General features: G+C 44.0%; 1 protein-coding gene across 1 annotated transcript in view; it reads left to right on the plus strand.

Moving 5' to 3' along the window:
- Positions 1 to 21,211, plus strand: part of AOX1 (aldehyde oxidase 1) — an 83,282-nt gene that overhangs the window by 38,261 nt on the left and 23,810 nt on the right. Inside the window, exons 17-23 of the mRNA XM_044244345.1 lie at positions 2,930 to 3,099; positions 3,732 to 3,858; positions 6,693 to 6,815; positions 10,145 to 10,241; positions 16,559 to 16,683; positions 18,352 to 18,485; positions 19,707 to 19,794. Of these exons, the coding sequence (XP_044100280.1) occupies positions 2,930 to 3,099; positions 3,732 to 3,858; positions 6,693 to 6,815; positions 10,145 to 10,241; positions 16,559 to 16,683; positions 18,352 to 18,485; positions 19,707 to 19,794 (864 nt within the window). The remainder of the gene's footprint in view (positions 1 to 2,929; positions 3,100 to 3,731; positions 3,859 to 6,692; positions 6,816 to 10,144; positions 10,242 to 16,558; positions 16,684 to 18,351; positions 18,486 to 19,706; positions 19,795 to 21,211) is intronic.

The raw sequence follows: 21,211 nt of genomic DNA on the forward strand, positions 1-21,211 counted from the left end.
TAATGAAAGCTGACTGTTAGAACAGAATTCCTCACGACTTTCAAATGGAGTTTTCCACCACAACATCATAAAAATACTGCCCAAAGTTGCCCTGTTGGTAAACTGGATAAGATTGGATGTGGTTTTCCTTGAAATTATTATCAGGAAGCTTTACCTTGAGAGTTTCATTAAGTCAAGAACATGACGGGGCTTTTGAAAGCATCAGTTCATTGACTCTATTGTTGGATTTAGTTGTAAAAGCTGACAGTACGTCGTAAGGAATGTTGCCATTGCTCCATCTCTCTTAAGGTTTTAGGTTCAGGATGTTCAAAAATTCAAGGACACCAAAACCCATTGAAAGCGGTGATATTGAAAGTTTTAAAAAGCTGTCATCTTTCCTAATATTCTGCAAAATATGGAAGCTGCAACCTTCAGCTTATAAATACCATAATGTTACCTTGACAGTGGAATAAACCTCAGAAAGGAACAACAGCACAGTAACGGGCATTCAAACCAGCCAAAGAGAAGTGACAGTCCTCACACAGCGGATGGTCAAGGGACCTTGTTATTATAGATTGCAAGGCCACGTTTTGGAAGTAGTTCATCTCCCACACATATGAGTTTTCTTGTGGTTTTTTTATACACACAGATATTTGCCTTGCTTGAGCATCTCTAGCACTGTGACAAACATCTTTCCCCAAATCAGTTCATTAGTGCTTCAGGAGATCACCAGTTTGAAGAGACAAATTCGTTCCTCGGTGGTTCCTTCAGCCACATAACAAGCAGAAGTAACGAGTCGGGTATAGCCTCTTTCACTGGTAGATTCACCCCAACAAACTACCCCCCCCAAAAAAAGAGTGTTGTATCTTCAGCCAAAACAATCGACTGTATTTTTTATTAGAGACTAGAAAAAAGATGTATTTTGGGATTTTTCTTCAGTCTTATTGCTGGCTCACACAGCAGGGTTTCAAAAGGTTTTGTTGTTGTTGTTTTTTCCCCTCAGTGCTATCATGTGTTTCATTATTGACAAGAAAAAGTATTATGTCATAGAAAATAGAAAACTCTTAATATTTAAGCTTACGAATTACCTGGAATTTTGCTCTTCATAATGGAAAAAAATCTGTTAGGATTTTTTAAAAGTGGGTGATTTTTCACTCAAATGTTCAGGTTGCAAGCACCCCCCACCCCCAGAATCCTAGTACAGCAGGTTGGGGTATTTACAGAGCGAGTTAACCCTTACGATCTAGAACACAAAAAACCACACTTGAGGGGAGCCCTCAGAACATTTATTTTTCTCTTGATCACCTTCTCAGCTTCTCAAAGGAGAGAGACCAAAGGTCTGACGAGAGCACTTTGTCCTGAGGACAGAGGAATAAGCCGTGATTCTGGGGCTGGTGTGTGGGAGCTGCCTCAGATCCCCTTCCATGCCTGAACCCCCACATGTAAAATTTCCTCTCAGTTTCCCTCGTTGCCTACATTCATGGCCTAATGTCTATCTTTATTTAATGGTGCCTGGGTCAAGTCCTAAATTGTCTTTCTTCATAATCTTCTGCTTTCTAGTTGTGCATTATGTTCTAGTAACTACAAAATTGAAGTTTACATTTAAATGAAACAAATATGGACACGAAAACACAAAAAAAATGCCTATCGGTAAGTGTACATTTTACTGTAAAACAGTAAATTTTGTGTGAGCCAGAAGTAAGTTCATAGCATCCCACACATGTGTCGTGTGCCAAGTCAATTTTAGAAATCACTCTACTTTCTGCATGTAATTGTCAGTCAACATTTGGCTGACATTTTACTGTCTTTGATATTATGAAGAGAATACGTTTTTATTTTTTCCATATAACCAACAGAAATGTTGAGCATGTTTTCAGATTACACGTGCCACTCTCCTTTACCCTCTTGTTATTCTAGGCCTGTCCCTTGCCTGGACAGCCTCTGATCTATCTCAGGCCAAAGGTGTATTTTTTGGGTCCCTCAAGTAGGTTGACAGTGAACCAGGACCACACTTCGTGAGTCCCATGAGCAGCAGAGAGCATCAGACAAGTGTCCATTTCAGTATCTCTGTCCTGGAATTTCCACCACCCACACTCCCATCACCAGCCCCCTTAGCAGCCGTAACCTTCCTGTGGGGCTCTGAGCTTGGTCTCTGTCCTGTCCCTTAACCCCTCTCTCTTCATATGTCCAGTTCTCCGTCTCCCAATGAAAAACCAACCAGGAAAGCTAACAACTCCCTCCTACTTGAAATACCGGGGAAGACATCATGTTTCTTAATGTCTGTTTGGTTCATGAAACATATTTAAGGTACTTAGAGAACTGGTACCAAGACATTTTATTCCATGGGTCTCCAAGAAAGAGTAACATTAGTAAATTAGTAAAAATGCAGGTCCCTTTGTCTTCATTCTTTATCAGGATTGTCTAAGTTACAAATTTTAACAATTATTTCTTGAACTTTCTCATTTGGAATAGGAAAAGAAGGGCTCTTCTTGTGGACAGCATGCCCTCAGTATTTTATGAAACAGTCAAAATACCATCATGCCCTTCTGAAAAACATTATGTATGCCATTGCTTAGATACAACAGTAAAATAATTTTGGTAATAAAATTGAAAGAAATATGGGAGCATTAACAAGATGATATAATTTTACATTTTTAGAAAGAAATATTCATTTACTCACATAAATGGAAGTTGCATTAGAGATACTTGTGTTCTGTATTCAGAAAAAGTAGGAAAAAAATTAGAACAATTTCATGACCATGCATCCCAGTTTTGCCTACTGTATTACTGAAACAGGCTTCTTGTCCTCATGTTATTATTAACAATGACAACTTTCAGTGTCAAAATTGTTCTGGTTTGGATATAAATTATATAGCTACCCTCTTATGAGAGATGTGTATAATATTACAAAAATGATTAAAAAATGATATGTTGGTTTTTGATTAAACAGAGTGTAGACTCCAAGCAGCTTCCTCAAGACCCAATTGGCCATCCCATCATGCACCTGTCTGGTATTAAGCATGCCACGGGTGAAGCCATCTACTGTGACGACATGCCTACCGTGGACCAGGAGCTTTTCTTGTCTTTTGTAACAAGTTCAAGAGCTCATGCTAAGATTGTGTAAGTGATAAAGTCCTAATTAGACATTATGATTGCCTTTTCGTCTAAGTCACTTAAGTGGTACGTAATGGTACTAAGAGGGTAGGCTATTTATTGGCAATATTCAATGCGATTGGGAGGGAAATTAGATCAAAATGTAGGACTTAATACAATTTGTCCTTCCATGTACAGTTGCCCCTTCACAACATAGGTTTAAACTGTGAGGTCCACTTTTATGTGGGTTTTTTTTAAAAAATGCTAATACTATGAAAACATCTTCTTTTCTCTAGCTTACTTTATTGTAAAAATATGGTATATAATACATATAAAGAGCAAATATGGGTTCTTTCACTGTTGATGTTATTAATGAGGCTTCTGGTCAACAGTAGACTATTAGTAGTTAAGTTTTGGAGGAATAAAGTTTATATGGAGATTTTTCAACTGTGTAGGGGATCAGTACCCCCAACCCCTGCATTGAACTTGAATTCAATATAATAGCTTCATTGTCCGGGGAATTTGTTCCCAGTCGTCTGAGAACTCTTAGAGCTAGATGTACCTTACCACTCAGACGTCTTCTTCTCCAGTTAAGCTTGTTCATCTTGGTCTTCGGGCTGGGGCTTCTCTGAGGACCTGCTCTGTGTCCTCTGATCTAGGTCTATCGATCTGTCAGAAGCTCTCAGCCTGCCTGGCGTGGTGGACATTGTGACTGAGGAACATCTTCGTGGTGTAAACTCCTTCTCCATTTTCACCAATCCGGAGGAACTTCTGAGGACAGAGGAGGTATGGCATTTTTGTTTTCTGTTTCAAAAATAATTTCCTCGGTTAATGTTCTTAAAGATAGCATCACATTTGGCACAAGGATTCCAGTAATTCCTTAAAACACCATTATTCTAATGGTGAATGAATTCAAATATACTCATTTTCCACATAAGAAGTTGACTAGTTCTATAAAAGATACTTGGTGTTTTCCTATTTTCTAGTCATAATCTTACTACTAGAAGGGGAGGAGCAGAGGGAGAGAGAAAAGAGAGGAGTTCTAGGCAGACTCCACACCCAGCATGGAGCTGGTTGTGGGACTAGACCTCAAGACCCTGAGCTCATGACCTGAGCCAAAATCAAGAGTCAGACACTTAACTGACTGGGCCACCCAAGTGACCCTTTTCTTAGCTTTTAATATGAGAATTCTGTCCCCCTCTCTGAACTCAGTCCAACTCAGTCATGTATACAGCCTGTGTTCCACCAGGGTCTTTAAGTGAGCACCTAATGTGGCTGGCCACATAGCCGAGTAAGACCCAAGTGGTCCTTACCCTCACAGAGCGTAAAGTCCAGAGGAGAAGGTGAAGTGGACCTTTAATGCACTTCTGACTTCGTGTAAAGCTTACTTACTTGCTACTTGGTACCCTAGTAAAAGCCCCTGAGTGATACCCTGAGTCTGAGTCCTTGGCGTGCTCCGCGCACTGCTTCCCACGCAGAGGTGAAGGAACATGACAGCAGCTGTTGCCACTTAACGGTTTCAGACGATTCAGACTGATCTGGCTGTTGCATCTTAAGTTTTCAGAAAATGCAACACGGGCGGCTTTCGGCAGGTTTTCTGTCTAAGGCGGACTTCTGAGTTCAGTGTCCACCCCAAAGCGCTTCCTCCTTCCAGAGTCCTGACTTTCAGCTCTCGCTGGCTGGTTTAGTGGCTCCGAATGAAAGCTTGATGACCCGAGTGTTAAGTGGAGGTTGCAACTGTCCCAAGGCAGGGCTGTGCGGGGCTGGCAGAAGACAGTGAGGATCGTGGCCTTTGCCGACTGTTAAGTAAACAAGCAAAACCCTTTGGAGCTGCAGGATAGTGCTTCCTCCGGGAGGGGTGCGGACGTTGATGTCCAGCATCTCAGGGGGCACGTGGGTGTGCCGGGTCACGGGGGCAAACCCAGGCACCCAGGCAGAGCAGAGCGGGGAGCCATCATGAGCGCCTTTGTTACTTTAATCCCTTTTGTAAGTTACCCCTTTAAAACGGTCTTTTCACTGTAGAACTTCTAAGCATGTATAAAAACAGAGTAGTGCAATGAATCCCCATCGACCGTGGCGCCAACAGTTGCCAGCGTTTCACCATCCGCCATGTAAGTGCCCGCTGTCCCTGCCCGCCCGCACCCGGCAGACACTTCTGGGTGTGGCTGTGGGGGTTTGTGCACGCACGCCTGCTAGATCTTTTTTATTCCCATTTTTTTTTTCTGATGACAACACAACTATGTGCTTGTTGTAGAAAAGACTTAATAGTTTAAAGTCAATTTTTAAATGAGTGATTACCTTTGAATTGTGATCATGGTATAAGGTGAGAGAGAACAGAACAGTCACGGTGACTTCTTCCAGTCTTATTTTACCTTCCTGGAGCCTTAGTTTTATCCCCATCAACTTTCTGCTCTGATCCCTGTGTGTTTCCCTTGGACCACCTGCCCCACCTGCAGGCAGAACGATGGTGGGGACGCTCTGTGCTTGCCTGTGTCTTGGCTAGTACAGGTTCAATCTCTGCATGAAAAGTCTGTGCTCCACCAGTGTTTGGGACACACATTTGCTCACTAGCAGGCTGTGCTTTCATTTCCTTCCTCTGCCGTCTCTGATGAGATGGGCTATGACCTTCTGGACCTCCCTTTCTAGAAGCTTCCTCTCAGAATGGCCCTGATCATGGTGGCAGACACAGGTCGAGCCATGTGACTGGCTCTCCTCGACCCCTCCAGAGCCCCAGTGCGCTGACCTGGAGATTTTATGTGACAGTCACTCCCGTCCTTCCTCAGCCACTTCTGCCAGTGGTGCCACACAAAGACCCGAACTCCCCTAGTCCCTGGGTGTTGGTTCCTCTACACACAGGGCAAAAAGAAACCACTGAAAGAGGCAGAGCCCTCCAGATTGGTAGGTAGTGGTTTTAATAAGAGAGGGAACTTCTGGGGCGCCTGGGTGGCTCAGTCGTTAAGCGTCTGTCTTAGGCTCAGGTCATGATCACAGGGTCCTGGGGTTGAGCTCCGCATCAGGCTCCCTGCTTAGCAGGGAGCCTGCTTCTCCCTCTCCCACTCCCCCTGCTTGTGTTCCCTCTTTCGCTGTGTCTCTCTTTCGGTAAAATAAATAAATAAAATCTTTTTTTAAAAAAAGAAAAGAAAGAAAAAGAAAGAAAGGGAACTTTGGAGTCTTATCTTGGGCAGCCACGAGACTGAGAGACATCTGCACCCATCTGCCAGAATCTTAAAAGTGTACACGTGTGGGGCCTTACCTGGGTTCAGTCCTGTGTGCCATCCAGATGGTCTACACCACACCTTACTCTCTCAGGCCCCAGTTCCTACTGGGGAAACCGTACATTCTAAAGACAGGGAAGGAGTGAGGAGCCTCCATTTGCCTGGGTCAAGCTCAAGGGTCCACCGGGATCCCGTCCCGTCAGTGACCTCCTCCAACATGGGGTCACCAGGCCGGCTCTGACGAAGGCGCTTTCTCACCAGAGCCCTTGTTAACAGCCGCGCTGCACGTGTGAAGGGGTTAGGTACTGTGTGTCTAGCTCTGTGCTGGGGGGAGGAGGAAAGGGAGTGAAAGGAGAGGGCCTGGGACCTGCGCTCCCTGGGGACAGAAGTCTCTCTGTGTCACAGGTGTCCTGTGTGGGCCAGCTTGTCTGTGCCGTGATCGCGGAGTCCGAGGTTCAGGCAAAGCGAGCAGCCGAGCGAGTGAAGGTTGTCTACGAAGATTTGCAGCCACTGATCCTGACGATCGAGGTAACGAGCACCGATGGATCCGTTAAAATGCTTTTGGTTACAGTGACAGGAGAGAAACTCGGACCCCAAGTGGCGTCCCACACAGAGGGGCTTTGTTGGCCCTAGACTGTCGGCGTCGGCAAAGAACCTGGTTCTGTGCCTCTCCTCTCTTCTGCCCACAGCCCAGGCCCTTAGCCCCTCCCCTGGAGTCACAGGATGGCAGCGGGTGTTTCCCGTCTGAGTCCAGGCAGGGAGAGAGCAGCATTGACCCGGGATGCCCAGGATTCCAAGCGTGAGCCCTGAGTCCGGTCTTATCAGGCCACTTGGGCCACACACCCGTCTCTGAACAAATGATTAGCCAGAGGCATGGCGGACCTGTTGGTTACTGCTGAGGGGTTAGGTTTCTTCGAAGTGTGTGGCCTTCAGGGGGTGGAAGGGGGGATGGAGACGTGAGCAGAAATCTGGTCACTGAAGGGGGCAGGTGAGAGGAGGGCTGTGTGGGCGGCCGGCGGTGTCCCGGACCCTGAGTTCACCGGCACCCTGACTCTCTCGGGGGTGTGCGGGAACCAGCAAGACGCTCTGTGAAGCAAATATTGGAGACACTATGTTTAGGTTCGTTAGAGCATATCTGATGAGTATGAGGAATGGAATCCTATGATGCCTGTCGCTATTTTGGCCACTTAAACCAACTGGAATGTTGCATTTTCTATCCTGTTTTTTAGAAAGGAGCTAGAGATTTACAAAGATACAAGACTCATCTCCATGAAATGATAGGGTGTTCTGTATCCATTTCATTGGTTCCTGTAATTTACTGAATAATGAAAGCATGCAGGTTGGGAAAGCAGCAGGAATAGATTAGATGCGGCACAGACAGGCTCCATGGACTCTGGGCACACATTATCTTCAGACAGAAATGAATGACTTGTTCTCTAGGTGACTAGCGTGCCCTGTGGCGGAGAATGAGAAACTGACTTGGCTCAGATTCGTGTCTCCAGAAGAACTTGGCTTTGGTGTGTTTCTTATCGTGCTGCCTTATTCCTAGGAGCGTAGCGCTTGTTTATGGACAGTGTCATCAGTGTTTTAAACATGAAATTAAAATCACGTCAAGAAGACAAACATACAGAAGTTAAGCCGGAGTCAAGGAGTGGCAACGTTTCCCCAGAATTTCCTAGCCAGTTTCAGATTCAAACGTTCTCTTCCCTTCCTAGTCAGATGTTGCCTCTGCACTTGGCTACTTTATGCGCTCATTCCCCAGCATTTTGTTATCAAGGTTCTTCTAAATAAGAAATTATTCCTTAATTACTTCTTCATAGGAAATTATTTACATGCTACTTCATCAAAATTTTGTTGACAGTCCTTTGCCTAGTCCTGGTGGCTGAATGTCTTCCCTTCCCCACCTCCACCTTCCAGTCAAATAAATTTCTAAACAAGCCAACAGAGGCCACACTTTCCTTGCCCTCCCTCACTCCATCTGGCAGATCCCCCGTTGTTTGCCAGAGAACACCAGCATCAAACACCAAACTTTGACATGGGGAGGAGAACTGACTCACATTTTTATCAGAGTTCAAGCTCTCCAAGGTCAACCAACAGGATCAGAGTGAATTTAATCAAAATTTTTAGCAGGAAAATATGCCCAGCTCCACACACATTACAGTTTTTTTTTTAATCACTTTTTTGGACCAAGAATTATTTGGGAAATTGTCTCAAAGTTACTTAAAAAGCAAGCAGCAAGTAAAGTGGAAAAAGATTACACTTTTTAAAAATAGGATTTATAAAACTTCTGTTTTCAACCTGGAATATCTGAATTGTAGATTAATAAGAAAGAAAAAAAATTCATTCTAGAAAGAACTGTATTAATTTAAATAGCATAAAAAAATAAATGTATCTCTGCTACTAGCACTGAGGTGTAACTAAGCTAATGCTTTCTAGAATGTTTAATAGTGTGAATGGTTAAACTCTTTCAAAACTCTTGGCTCAAAGGATCAGGCTGATGACCTTTGGTGAGAAAAACATACTCCCCACTAGAATCTATCAGTCGTCATGGTCAACAACATGACCGCAGCTAACACTTAGGTCAAAGCAGGTTTTACGCATTAACTCCTTAAACGCTCACAACAGTCCTGTGAAGAAAAACCGTTATTATCTTTTTTCTGCTGAAGAAACAGGAAGACAGCTCACACAGTCACACAGCTAGTCAGAAATAGAAGCAGTGAACAAACTGTCTGTCAAGGAACCGGGCTCCCGTGGTGGTAAAAACAAAGGAACCCACTTTCTGAGTGGAGGCAATGGCAGGGTCACGATACAACAGCTCTGGAAGGTACCCTGATAGGTCTAAACGTCTACTAGTGGCCCAAGGAAACCAGAGTTGGGATCATTCCTTACTGCCTGGGGCTAGGACTTCATGGACGACCAGTAACCCCCGGCACGTAATGCTGGCAGGACCTGGCATGTCACATTTGCCAGGGGACACAGGGATTACAGCAAGAGAGATTCCTAGAAAAGCTAAGAAAACCAGCGTAGATGATTGTAGCTGCATCCCTGATGATGTGTACCTTGTTGTCTCCCTTCACTGGGCACCCAGGAGAAGCCAGTGGGACCCAGCACGTAAGTGGCTTTGTGGTACCCAGACTGGGCTTGTACTGGAATCTCGCTTCCGGGGCCAGAGTCCCAGATGCTCTGCTGCCTTGTGCCATGCTCGTCCTCCCAAAGGAGGAGCATGGGCCCTCCAGGCCCACCATGATCCTTATCACTGGAATGCATTTAGCTAGCATTTACTGAGCATTTATCGTATGCCATGTAAGCTCTTTGCCCGTCTCATTTCATTTTATCATTTATCTCTCCCTTATCATTTATCATTTATCTCTCCCTTCTCCGGCAGAGCTATGTGCCCACCTGTGTCTCCATTGTACAGACGAGGCTCAGCGAGAAGAGATAATAGGCCCACAGTCAAACACGTAGTCAGTGGAGAGAATGGACATGATTCTGACTGGGTCCAGAGTCCTGAGCGCTAAACCCATGTGCTCTGTGGCCTTGGCTTTGTACAGTGGGCTGTGGAGCGAATAGTACAGTCTTCCTGGAAAATATTAGCTCCATTCTGGGACCACCTTCCATGCTGGGGTTCTCCCTGAGCGTCCTCCATTTTGCCTCGATGGGCACGTTTGTCCTGGCTCTGTGAGGGGTCTCTCTGAAGCCTGGTTCTTAGCTCGTCGCTAGGACTGTGCTGAGTGAAGGAGCAGGGGGTTCCAGAGCAGAAGACATGCTTCCCCGACTCGGATGATACCGCAGTCAGGGTGGCGGCCGCCAGAGGGCTGGATCTCTGGCCCAGAGCCTCACTTCTCTCTCCTTTCCAGGAAGCCATACAACACAGCTCCTTCTTCGAACCAGAGAGGAAATTGGAATATGGAAATGTTGATGAAGCATTTAAAGGGGTTGATCAGATTCTAGAAGGTAAAGCTCTCTGAAAAACGTGAGGAGAAGGGAAGCAGCCCAGAAGGCTTGTGAGCATGTCTAGTTTAATGCTACCTTTGCCTTTCAGAAATCGTCTAGAAATCAGCTGAGAGCCGTCACTTCATTCACATGTGCATTTCCCTTTGTCTCCGGGGTGTGTGTGTGTGTGTGTGTGTGTGTCTAGAGTACAGCAGGGAGGTGAAGAAGGAGGCCCAGCCCCTTATGGTGTGCTGACCACCTGCCCCATCACGGTCGCAGATTTATCCGATGTCGTCTCTTTTCCTGCTCATAACCACCCTGCAGATCAGGACACTGAGGCTCGGAGTGTAGGAACACAGTCATAAAACAGCTACTAAGTGACAAAGCCGGTTAATTGAATTGACAGCTTTTCTTAGGATTTCCTAAGCCCACGTTTCCCTTCCATCCTTTCTCTGACTTCTCCCTCCCTTCCTTCCAGACTTCCTTCCGTTGTGTATATGTGTCATTAAAATGGAATTTCTCTCTTAGAAAAGTTGATTATAATTTTCCAATAAAATTTTTATAACTTTTTATTTTGAAATAAATTTAAATTTACAGAAAAGTTGCAATAACATTAAAGAAACTCTCAGTTACTCTTTATCCAGATGCCCTGATTATTAACACTTTACTACACCGACTTAATCATTCTCTCTTCCTGTACACACACACACACACACACACATTTTTTTCTGAGCCATTTGAGAGTAAGTTACATGTTTGTTTACCTCTAAATACTAGTGTGTGTTTCCTTAGAGCAAGAACATCCTCTTCCTTAAACAGTTATGAAAATCCGAATGTGCACATTGACACAATACTGTTCGTTAACAACAGACCTTATTCAGATTTTGCCACTTGTCTCAGGAAAAAAAAAAAAGTACCATGGGTCTTAAAGAACACACACTTCCCCCGCACTGCCCTGCCTTGGTCCCTGCTAGAGAGCCGTCCTTAACCCTTGCTGTGCAAGAGCTGATTGCCCCAGGTGTGTGGCTGGGTGGGCGTGGGTTTTCTGAACCACATCTCAGGGCAGAGAATTTCTCATTGACATTGTCTGTCTTTTAAGTGAATTTCCAGGGTATTGGCATCTAGTGCGTATTTGAAACCACCATCACCCTAATTTTTCTCTCCAGCCCCGAGCCCAAGCTCAGAAGGGGCCTAAGGCCTACCCTCCCCGAGTGCACAGCCAGAGGTCTGGCAGGTGTATCCAGCCACTTGAGCTCAAAGCCCATTGTGTTTCTTAACTCCACTGCTGTGTTAGACCAGAACGTGGTCACACGCTGCCTGGATGACGTCATCTGGAAAACGTAGCAAAGACACTTTTTCCCATCACCCTTCCAGTATTCCCTGGCACCCCGTCTTATCAGCTGCGGGACTCAGCAGGACCCATCTCCCTGCTTTAAAGTTGTATCAATAAAATAATCCTGATCTCAGAGATCTGTTATGAAGGTTCTAAGAGAGAACAGAAGTGTGCTTGGCATAGAGCCTGGCACATCCGTAACGACGAGCGGTCATTACTGCCAGGCTTAGATGTTTCTGTTGTCCTCAAGACACTATTTCACGGTCTCCCGAGCTAACACACTGGCGGGTGCTCATTTAGCACCCCCGGTGTTTCCCGGTGCCTCCCGGTGGGAGCCACTTATGAGACCTGCCTGGAGACTCCCGTGCCCCCTTTCTGGGATTCTGGAATTGGAGGATCCAGGATAGGGCAGGAATGTGCTTTTGACAAATGTTCACAGTGTTCCAGACGATTCCTAGGACTAGTGAAATGTGGCAAACACTTGAAGGCTGGATCTGTTTTCTGGGAGAGGAGGAGGGAGCATTTCAGCATGAAGAGATGATGGTGTGAGCATCTCGGAAATGCCCATTTTTAAGGGGGTCCTTCCACTTGGACCATCGTATGTTCTTGTCGTCTGTGTTTTTGTGTGAATTCAATTGTTCTTTCCCTTGACATCTTATTTTATCATTTAATTAAGGCATCGATTCAGGCTGTCTCTGACTTGAGTTTTAGTCTGTATCCTGCCCCTTACCCTACTGATAAATATGAAAGTGGTACAAGGCGCTTTAAAAGGGACACTTATATTGATTTTAAATTTCCACCTTCTTGACTCACTAGTGTGAGGTAATTTTTTTTTCTTACAATGCAAATTATCATTTGAATTAAGAATTTTTGGCCATTTTTGGTTACCTTTCAGTGAGAGGTAACTGGAAGTAGTGATCGTCATAAGAGCACTTTGTCCCTTAGGAACATAGCTGCCCTAAGAAAATCAAATATTTAAAAGATAAATGATGTAGAACACTAACGGCATCAAGTCTTAGACTGTGTTCTTGAAGGGACTGAGTTTTTATCCTCTGAAAAGACATTCGGCCCCTTCCTAGTCCTGATGTCATGGCACTGGGAGGGCCTTAGAAACCCCCCAGCCGAGGCCCTGAGGTGATCAACTTTCTCTACATGAAGCCACTTCTCATTTCTCTCCTTAAAAAGGGCTGGAGAGCTCAGAAGGCAGTCTGTACAGCAGGATTTGCAAGAGATCTAGGAGCCCTGAAACGGAGATTATCTTGCCCTTATCCCCTCCTGCTGGGCACAATACAGGTAGCCTCCTGGGTAGCCTGATGGCTTTCCAGTCTTGAAGGGCTTCTTATTAAAATGGAAATGTGCCCGGAGGAATCACTCCTAAACCCACAGTGAAATAAGATTTTTATCTCAGGGATTAGCTGATCAAATTAGTCGATCAAATTAGTTGACAGCAATAGCCGGGGAGGAAGAGCGGGAGGGCGCCTGGGCGGAGGGCGGCAGGGTGGGTGATACCACGGACCAGGGTTGGCGTACTTCCCAGGTGTGAGCAGAAGGAGCTCTAATGGTTGGTAGCTTTTCATGTTTTAAGTGAAGTAGGTGTTTAACAAAATAAATTCTGATTGGATCATGGGGATACTAATATGGTAAACCATGAATTTGAGCCCACTGTCAGGTGGATTTTTAATGTGCAGTCTTTGATAAAACCTTACATTAAAATTGAGATCTGAGGGGCGCCTGGGTGGCTCAGTCTGTTAAGCATCTGCCTTCAGCCCAGGTGATGATCCCAGAGTCCTGGAACTGAGTCCCACGTCCGGCTTCCTGCTCTGCGGGGAGACTGTCCTCTCTCTTTCTGCCCCTCACCCACTCATGTTCTCGCTCAATCTCACTCTTTCCCTCTCTCAACTAAATAAAATCTTGGAAAAAAATAAAATTGAGATTTGAGTTTTGACATTTTAATTTTTGTATTTTATTAATGAAACAATCTCGTTTTTCTGTATTTTTTTTTAAAGATTTTATTTATTTATTTGACAGAGAGATCACAAGTAGGCAGAGAGGCAGGCAGAGAGAGAGGAAGGGAAGCAGGCTCCCTGCTGAGCAGAGAGCCCGATGCGGGACTAGATCCCAGGACCCCGAGATCATGACCTGAGCCGAAGGCAGCGGCTTAACCCACTGAGCCACCCAGGTGCCCTTCTGTATTTTTTTTCTTTATTCATTCAGAGTTTGGATAAGATAGGAAATCCAGACATCAATACAAAAGATTTCCTTGGGAATCTCCCTTAAACCATCTGCGAATCCCTGTTATTGGATACATTTTTAATTTTTTTTAAAAGATTTTATTTATTTATTTGACAGACAGAAATCACAAGTAGGCAGAGAAGCGCGGGGGTGGGGCGGGGGGGGGGGAGCAGACTCCCTGCTGAGCGGAGAGCCCGAGGGGGTCTCCATCCCAGGACCCTGGGATCATGACCTGAGCTGAAGGCAGAGGATTTAACCCACTGAGCCACCCAGGCGCCTCACATTTTTAATTTTTTAAAGTTCTCCCTTTCACCTAACATGATTGTGGGTCATAATTGTATTCTGTTTTTTAATCTCTGTTTACTCTCCCCCGCCCCCATCTTTCAATGGCTTAGTGGAAGATTTTTCAGGACTCCATTTTGATGAATCTGTAGTGTTTCTCAGTGTATCTCTGTCTGGTTTTGTTTTGTTTTGTTTTGTTCTGTTTTTTGGTGGTAGTTCCATGTGAATTTTACACCTAGAACATACAATACATGTAACATACATATTACAATATATCTCGTAGCAACATTTTCTCAGTTTGCACATAGAAATCTTACCTTTCTTCACATCCTTTTACTCTCTCTCATTTATTATAGTCCTAAAAAATTCCCTCTTTATACTCTGAGTACTTCATGAATCAATGTTATAATTTTGCTTTCAATGCAATTTGTAAAATTCAAGAGGAGAAGGAAAGTCTATCGCGTTTACCTGTATTTGTAGTCCTTCTGTTGTTCTCTCTCCTTCCAAATATTCCGAGATTCCGTTCTTTAAAAAAAAAAAAAAATCATTTCTTGTCTGCTTCACAATTGTCTTTAACCATTATTTTAGGATAGGTCTGTTTAAGACAAATTCTTAGTTTCCTTCATCTAAGACTGTCTTGATTTCTTTTTCATTCTTGAAGAGTATTTTTGCTGGATATAGATTTTTGAGTTTCCAGGTCCTTCAGAAGTTGAAGAAAGACATTGAAACTTTCCTCTGGTCTCCACGGTTTCTGATGAGAACCTGCCTTGTGAAGTATCCTTCCCCTCTAGGCGAGGTAGTGTTTTTCTCTGTCTGCTTCCAAGATATTTTCTTATTTTTACTTTTCAGAAGTTTGACTCTGATGTGTCTTGGCATGGATTTCTATGGATTTATCATATTTTCAAATATTCACTCAGCTTCTCAAATCTGTAGGTTCGTGTCTTTTGCCAGGTTTAGGAAATTTTCAGCTATTATTCCTTCAAGTATTTGATGTCAGTGATCCATATGGTCAGTCTTTTTTTTTTTTTTTTTATCAGTGATATTTATTTATTTTTTTTCCAATTTATTTATTTTTCAGAAAAACAGTATTCATTATTTTTTTACCACACCCAGTGCTCCATGCAAGCCGTGCCCTCTATAATACCCATGGTCAGTCTTTTTATTTAATCGAAGCTCTGGTCATTGTCTTTTCAGTCTCTCTTTCTGATGTTCAGGTTAGGCAGCTCTGTTGTTCTGTGTTCTTGATGACTAGTTATTTCCTCTGTTCCATCCATTCTCTTGTTGAGCTTTTCCAGTGAGCCTCTTAAATTTTGATGGTTGTGTTTCTTAGTTCTAAAATTTCCATGTGGCTCTTTTTGTATCTTCTGGTTTTCTGCTGAAATTTCGCATTTTTCCATGTGTTTTAAGTGTTTATGTAAATGCTCGCTGAAGCATTTTTGTGATGGTTGCTTTAAAATCCTTGTTAGATAACTCTAACATCTGTGTCATCTCAGTGTTGGCATGTCGATTGTCTTTTCTCATTCAAGTTGAGTTCTTGGCATAATGACTGATTTTCAATTGTATCCTGGTCATTTGACGATGATGTTGTAAGCCTCTGGATCTTATTTACATTATCTATTTTACCAGAACTACTCTGACCCCATGCTGGTGGGGAAACAGGTGTTGCTGCCTTGTTATTGCTGGGTGAAGGGTGGAAGTCCAGATTCCTCATGTGGTTTCCGGTGATACCATCGCAACACAGGGTTTGGGGCATCTCATTACAGCCTGACAAGAGTGGAAGTCTAGATTTTTCTACCTAACTTTTGCAGATAGGAATGGGACCACAGTGTTTTCACTGGAGTAAAGTCATTGTATAAAAGTTTTCTTGCTAGGCTTCCCATCTCTTTGTCCCTTGGATGGAAAAAGAGGGCTTTTCTTGGGCATTTTCTTTCTGTGTTTTCCTGTTGGTATTTTGGGATTGCTGGCTTCTCTGGTACCGAGTCTGGGATATATGAAGCAAACAGCAGCAACAAAAGAACTTAACTCACTGAACTCACCATGTGTCTTTCCTTGGATCCCAAACTGCCTAACTGGTCGGCCTTCTCTCTACCTTTCAGAGTCTTCTTATATTTCTTTTGCTTATAAATAAATAAAGTTGTTTGCTGTACTTAGTAGAAGGAACCCAGAGAAGTACATTTACTCCATCTCATCTTGGACCAGAAATCTCCTTGCCATAGTGTTTTGACTGACTCTAGAACATCACACACCTTTCCCTCGACTCTGTGACCTACCATATCGGGAGACCTGACAGACACTCGACAGACACCCATACCGGACTATTCTTCAAATCTGCAGATATAATGAAATCTACATGTTCATGGCCCTTAACTGTGTAGCCTGCTGTCCTAGCAATATCACAGTTGGTGGAATTTCTCCGTAATGGGAGAACAACTAGGGGATGCTACCTGTTCTTTCTAAAAGCCTCCTTGACTCTGATACTTTCGTCTAACAGGTGAAATACATATGGGAGGTCAGGAACATTTTTATATGGAAACCCAGAGCATGCTTGTTGTTCCCAAAGGAGAGGACCAAGAAATCGATGTCTATGTTTCTACACAGTATCCCAAATACATACAGGTAACTGTGGGGCTGTTGCAGAGGGGAGGTGGCTAAGTTAAGTGGTTTCTGCTGGCAAAACACACCAAGAGCAATTAAAGACAAAAATTCACCGCGGGAACTGAAGGAATTTGGAGTACTAACAGCCCTATCCCTTTGGGTATTAATAGTTCAAAACTTTTAAGAGAATGTTATGAAAGGAGGCCCCTTTTGTTTGTGGATTTATAACTTCAGAACCAGTTATGGAGTCAGCAGGTCTCTTTTGCTGTACTCTTGGCTTTATTAAGAATGTGAAAGAAAAAAGAGGAAAGCCTGCCCGCCAAAGCTTTTAAGTACCTAACTCACATGAAGCAGGTAGGAAATGGTATTGGACAGAATGGAACCAAATACTTAATCAGCTAAGTCAGCATTTACACAGACAGAAGAATTAAGAGAAAGAAGGGTTTGCTGAGGGCTAGAATCGTCCAGAAAGTCCATGAAGATGAAGTCTTCAGTTTGTATTTGTAGTGAGAGTGAAGTTTGTCTCGATGGTGAGAAGAGAGGCCATTTCTAAGCAATTCCACACCAAGATCAAATGCCATTCATTCATTCATTCATTCGCTCATTCCTTCTGTAAACATGTATTGCCTCTGTCCTGTATACCAGGCAGCACGCACGTAAGAGAGGAGGAATGACACAGAGACTGCCCAGGCAGGCATCCGGGACGCATTTAGGAGAGGCTCGCTGAAGCATCAGGGTGAAAGCAAGAGGGGCAAAGCTAAGGGGTTGACTCAGTAGGTCATACAAGCCGGTGTGATTACCAGAGCAGGCAGGAATGTGGGAATGTGCGGACTGAAGCCTTTCAGAAGCGGGAACATTGAGAAGGGCCAGGCGAGTGCTGTTTCCGTCCGGTCTGCTCCTCATTCCCTGTGTGATGCCATCACTTCATCCCTCTTGGGCTCCACATCTACAAACTTGAGTTGTTAAGACTAAATGTCCTCCAAACACTAGGACGGCAAGGAAGAGCAAAACCTGCATCCGGGGAGGGACCCACAGACCAACTCAGTAATAATCCAGATGGTAGGCGAGAAATGTCTCTGGTAGACATAGCAGAATGTGGGGAAAAGTCAGGCTGAGAGAGCTTTGCAAGGCCTCAAAATCTCACTGCTTCAGGAAACCTATGCCAAGGGATTAGTACGGAAAGGACACTTTGGATATGGTTCATGGGGAAATTTTTCAAAAATTTATTAGCATAGGGGCACCTGGGTGGCTCTGTCAGCTGAGCATCCAACTCTCAGTTTCGGGTCAGGTCATGATCTCAGGGTCATGGGATTGAGCCTTGCCCTGGGCTCCCTGCTGGGCTTGGAGCCTGCTTAAGATTCTCACTCTCCGTCTGCTCCTCCTCCCCCAGTCTCCGCCCACCCCCTGCCATGCTTTCTCTCTCTCAAAAGAAATTATTAGCACAAAAATATTCTGCAAGGACTGAAAGGACTACTTAATATTAATGATAGTTCTTGCAATGTCATAATAGCTAAACGCCACTGACATCAGCTGCGGATGTGCTTAGGTAATTGGAAGCTGTCCTGTTATTTAGTGTAGCTGCACAGTTTTTGTATTGTGTGTAACATTTTGGAATCAAAAACGAGTAAGTCCTGCCCCACTCCCTTGCTGCAGATGGATCGGATTAATGGGAACTATTATCATTCACAGGACATCGTTGCTTCGACCCTGAAGCTCCCAGCTAACAAGGTCATGTGTCATGTCAAGCGTGTTGGTGGGGCTTTTGGGGGGAAGATTTTCAAAACCGGCATCTTGGCAGCCATCACCGCATTTGCCGCCAACAAGTAAGTGGAGAAAATCTGCTCAATTAGGTTAAAAATAAAATGAAGTCATGCTGTGCATTCTCAATACTGAGGCTGAGGTTCAGGAGGAAGAATTTGGGTTAAGATTATTTAAAGTCATGTATGGTATACAAATACACCAAGCTGCCGTTATATTGCAACTTTTTAATCTCATATTGTCATACCAGGTACTAAGAGCCAAAATGAGACTCAAGTACCCAAAAGAGTGAAAGCCACGGTAAAAATACCTGAAGAGCAGACAGAAACAAGTCCCAGAGGGATGCTGGCTACTTGTCTTAGCACCCGTGTGTGTGTATAGGTCACTTCAACGATTTGAAAAAAGCTCAACCATATATATAACATATATATATGACCATATATATTATTTATATATAATATATATGATAAATATATGTAAAATCCTTTATGTATATTTATACATAACATTATATATGCTATATAATATATATTAAATATATATAAATAAATATATGTGTTCCTACATATATTTTCTTGATTTAAATGGAGATTTTTGCTTTTGTGATGCTTACCTTTATTTACATTTATTTAATTATTTACATTATATATATTTACATTTTATATATAATATATAAATATTATATATATCTACAGTTATTTGCATTATATACATTTACATTTTATATATAATATTTATATATTTACATTTATTTACATTACCATTTTCCTTTAAGGATCCCAAAACATTACCATAGGAAATGGTCTTTGGAGCAGACACATGTAGAAGGCTTAATTTCTTTGCTGAATGATATGAGTCAGTTCCTGTATCCCATGAAGCAAAATGACCTTGATTCTAGGTCTGTCCTTTCCAAGAGCACTTGGAAATCAGACACCACTGAGTTCCTCCATTCGGAACCAGTCTATGATGTGGCCCTGGGACCATTTCCCTGTAGCAGAGGTTGTTATCACAGTGGGAAATGTGCCCAAAGCAATACTCTAGGGCCCCTGACACCCGAGACCCACCCTTGCAGAGGTGGCACCTGCCAGGCATTGTGCTCTGAGCCAAGGCGAGGGGAGGCCACGGTGCACGCCTGAGATGGGAAGGGCCCGGGAGCAGTAGTTCCGACGTCCTGTGATGTGCGGGACGCCCTCCAGCTCTCGCCGCGAGTTAGTGCCATCCCCGGGGGCAGCTACAGTCTCCCCAGATGGCAGCTCCTCGGTTGATCGTTTACCGCTCTGCTCTAGACACGGCCGCGCCGTCCGCTGTGTTCTGGAGCGGGGAGAAGACATGTTGATCACTGGCGGCCGCCACCCTTACCTTGGGAAGTACAAAGTGAGTAGAAGAAGAGCGGGGACGGACAGGCTTTATGTCACCGAGATGACATTGCGTGCTGGCAGCCGGCGGCGCTGGGCGGCTCTTTCCTGGGAACTAACCCTGAGCAAATCAGCAAACCCTGCTTCTCTACCTTTCTGTTCCTTGTGCTCACCGGCTACTGGCCGGCTCACACCTGCTTTACGTGAACATGTCCGTTTGTGGAGAAGTACAAACTGGATTTGGCTGATACAGAGTGAATGACTGGAAAGCCTGTGAGTGTATATGTACACATCTGTGAAAGGAGATCTGATAGCAGACGACTTCCACAGTTTCTAAAAATCGAGTAATACCCAATAGTGTTCTGTGAAATTATAATTATTTGCCAGCAGCTTCCTCATCTTTCAGTATAGCAAAGGTATTTCTAGAAACTCTGTCCCAGAAATTCCTAGAAAAATTTCTGTAGCAGAAAATAATTATTTTTTGCTTTTATAAGAAATAGATTAACTTGTCAGAATAGATTAACTGCCATGACAAACAACTTAAAAACTCTCAAGGCCCTTAAACCTGTATTGTGTTTCTTCTTGCTCAAGTAACAGCTCAGTAGAATCAGCAGGGGTTAGGGGAAAGGGCAGAGGAGAGGAGTCTGCTCTGAAAAATTATTCAGGGATTTAAACTTTTTCCACCCAGTAGTGCCACCATCATCCCCTCAGACTGCATCATGTGGCATGGAAGTCACAAGGCTCAGATGGCTATTCATGGGTGCATTTAAATTAACTAAATGAAATAAGAAAATTTAGGGGCACCTGGGTGGCTCAGTCGGTTAAGCATCTGCCTTCCGCTCAGGTCATGATCAAAGGGTCCTGGGATCAAGTCCCATGTTGGGCTCCGTGCTCAGCGGGAAGCCTGTTTCTTCCTCTGCCTGCCACTCCCCCTGCCTGCGCATGCTCTCTCTCTCTCTCTCTGACAAATAAATCTTTTTTAAAAATTTAAAAATAAATAAAACAGAAAATTCAGTTCAACAGTTGCGTTAGCTGTATTTCAAGTGCTCAGTAACTACGTGTGGCCAGTGGCTGCCATATTGGATATGTAGATATGGAACATTGCCATCACCTCGGAAAGTTCTATTACAGAGCACCACCTTAGGGACTCTGAGTCCTCTGCTGGGTCTTCTGCAGAGGACAGAACCAAAGGAAGAGTGTTATGTGGGAAGTGTTTTAGGCACCAGGCGTGTTAAGTGCAGGCCTTGCTTCTATTCACGTGTAATAAGCCAGGACTTTGCCATCTAACTCTGAGGGTGGCTGGGCAGCATAGTCTTCCACGTGCCCAGGATGAAAGACAACAGCATTTGCTGAACACGGCATCATCTCCATCACAACTGGTGTACTTGCATCCATATTTTTTAGAAGATAAGGGATGAGTTTATTTCATCTCATGC

Source organism: Neovison vison, chromosome 3 (assembly GCF_020171115.1).
Source record: "Neovison vison isolate M4711 chromosome 3, ASM_NN_V1, whole genome shotgun sequence".
Classification (NCBI taxonomy): domain Eukaryota; kingdom Metazoa; phylum Chordata; class Mammalia; order Carnivora; family Mustelidae; genus Neogale; species Neogale vison.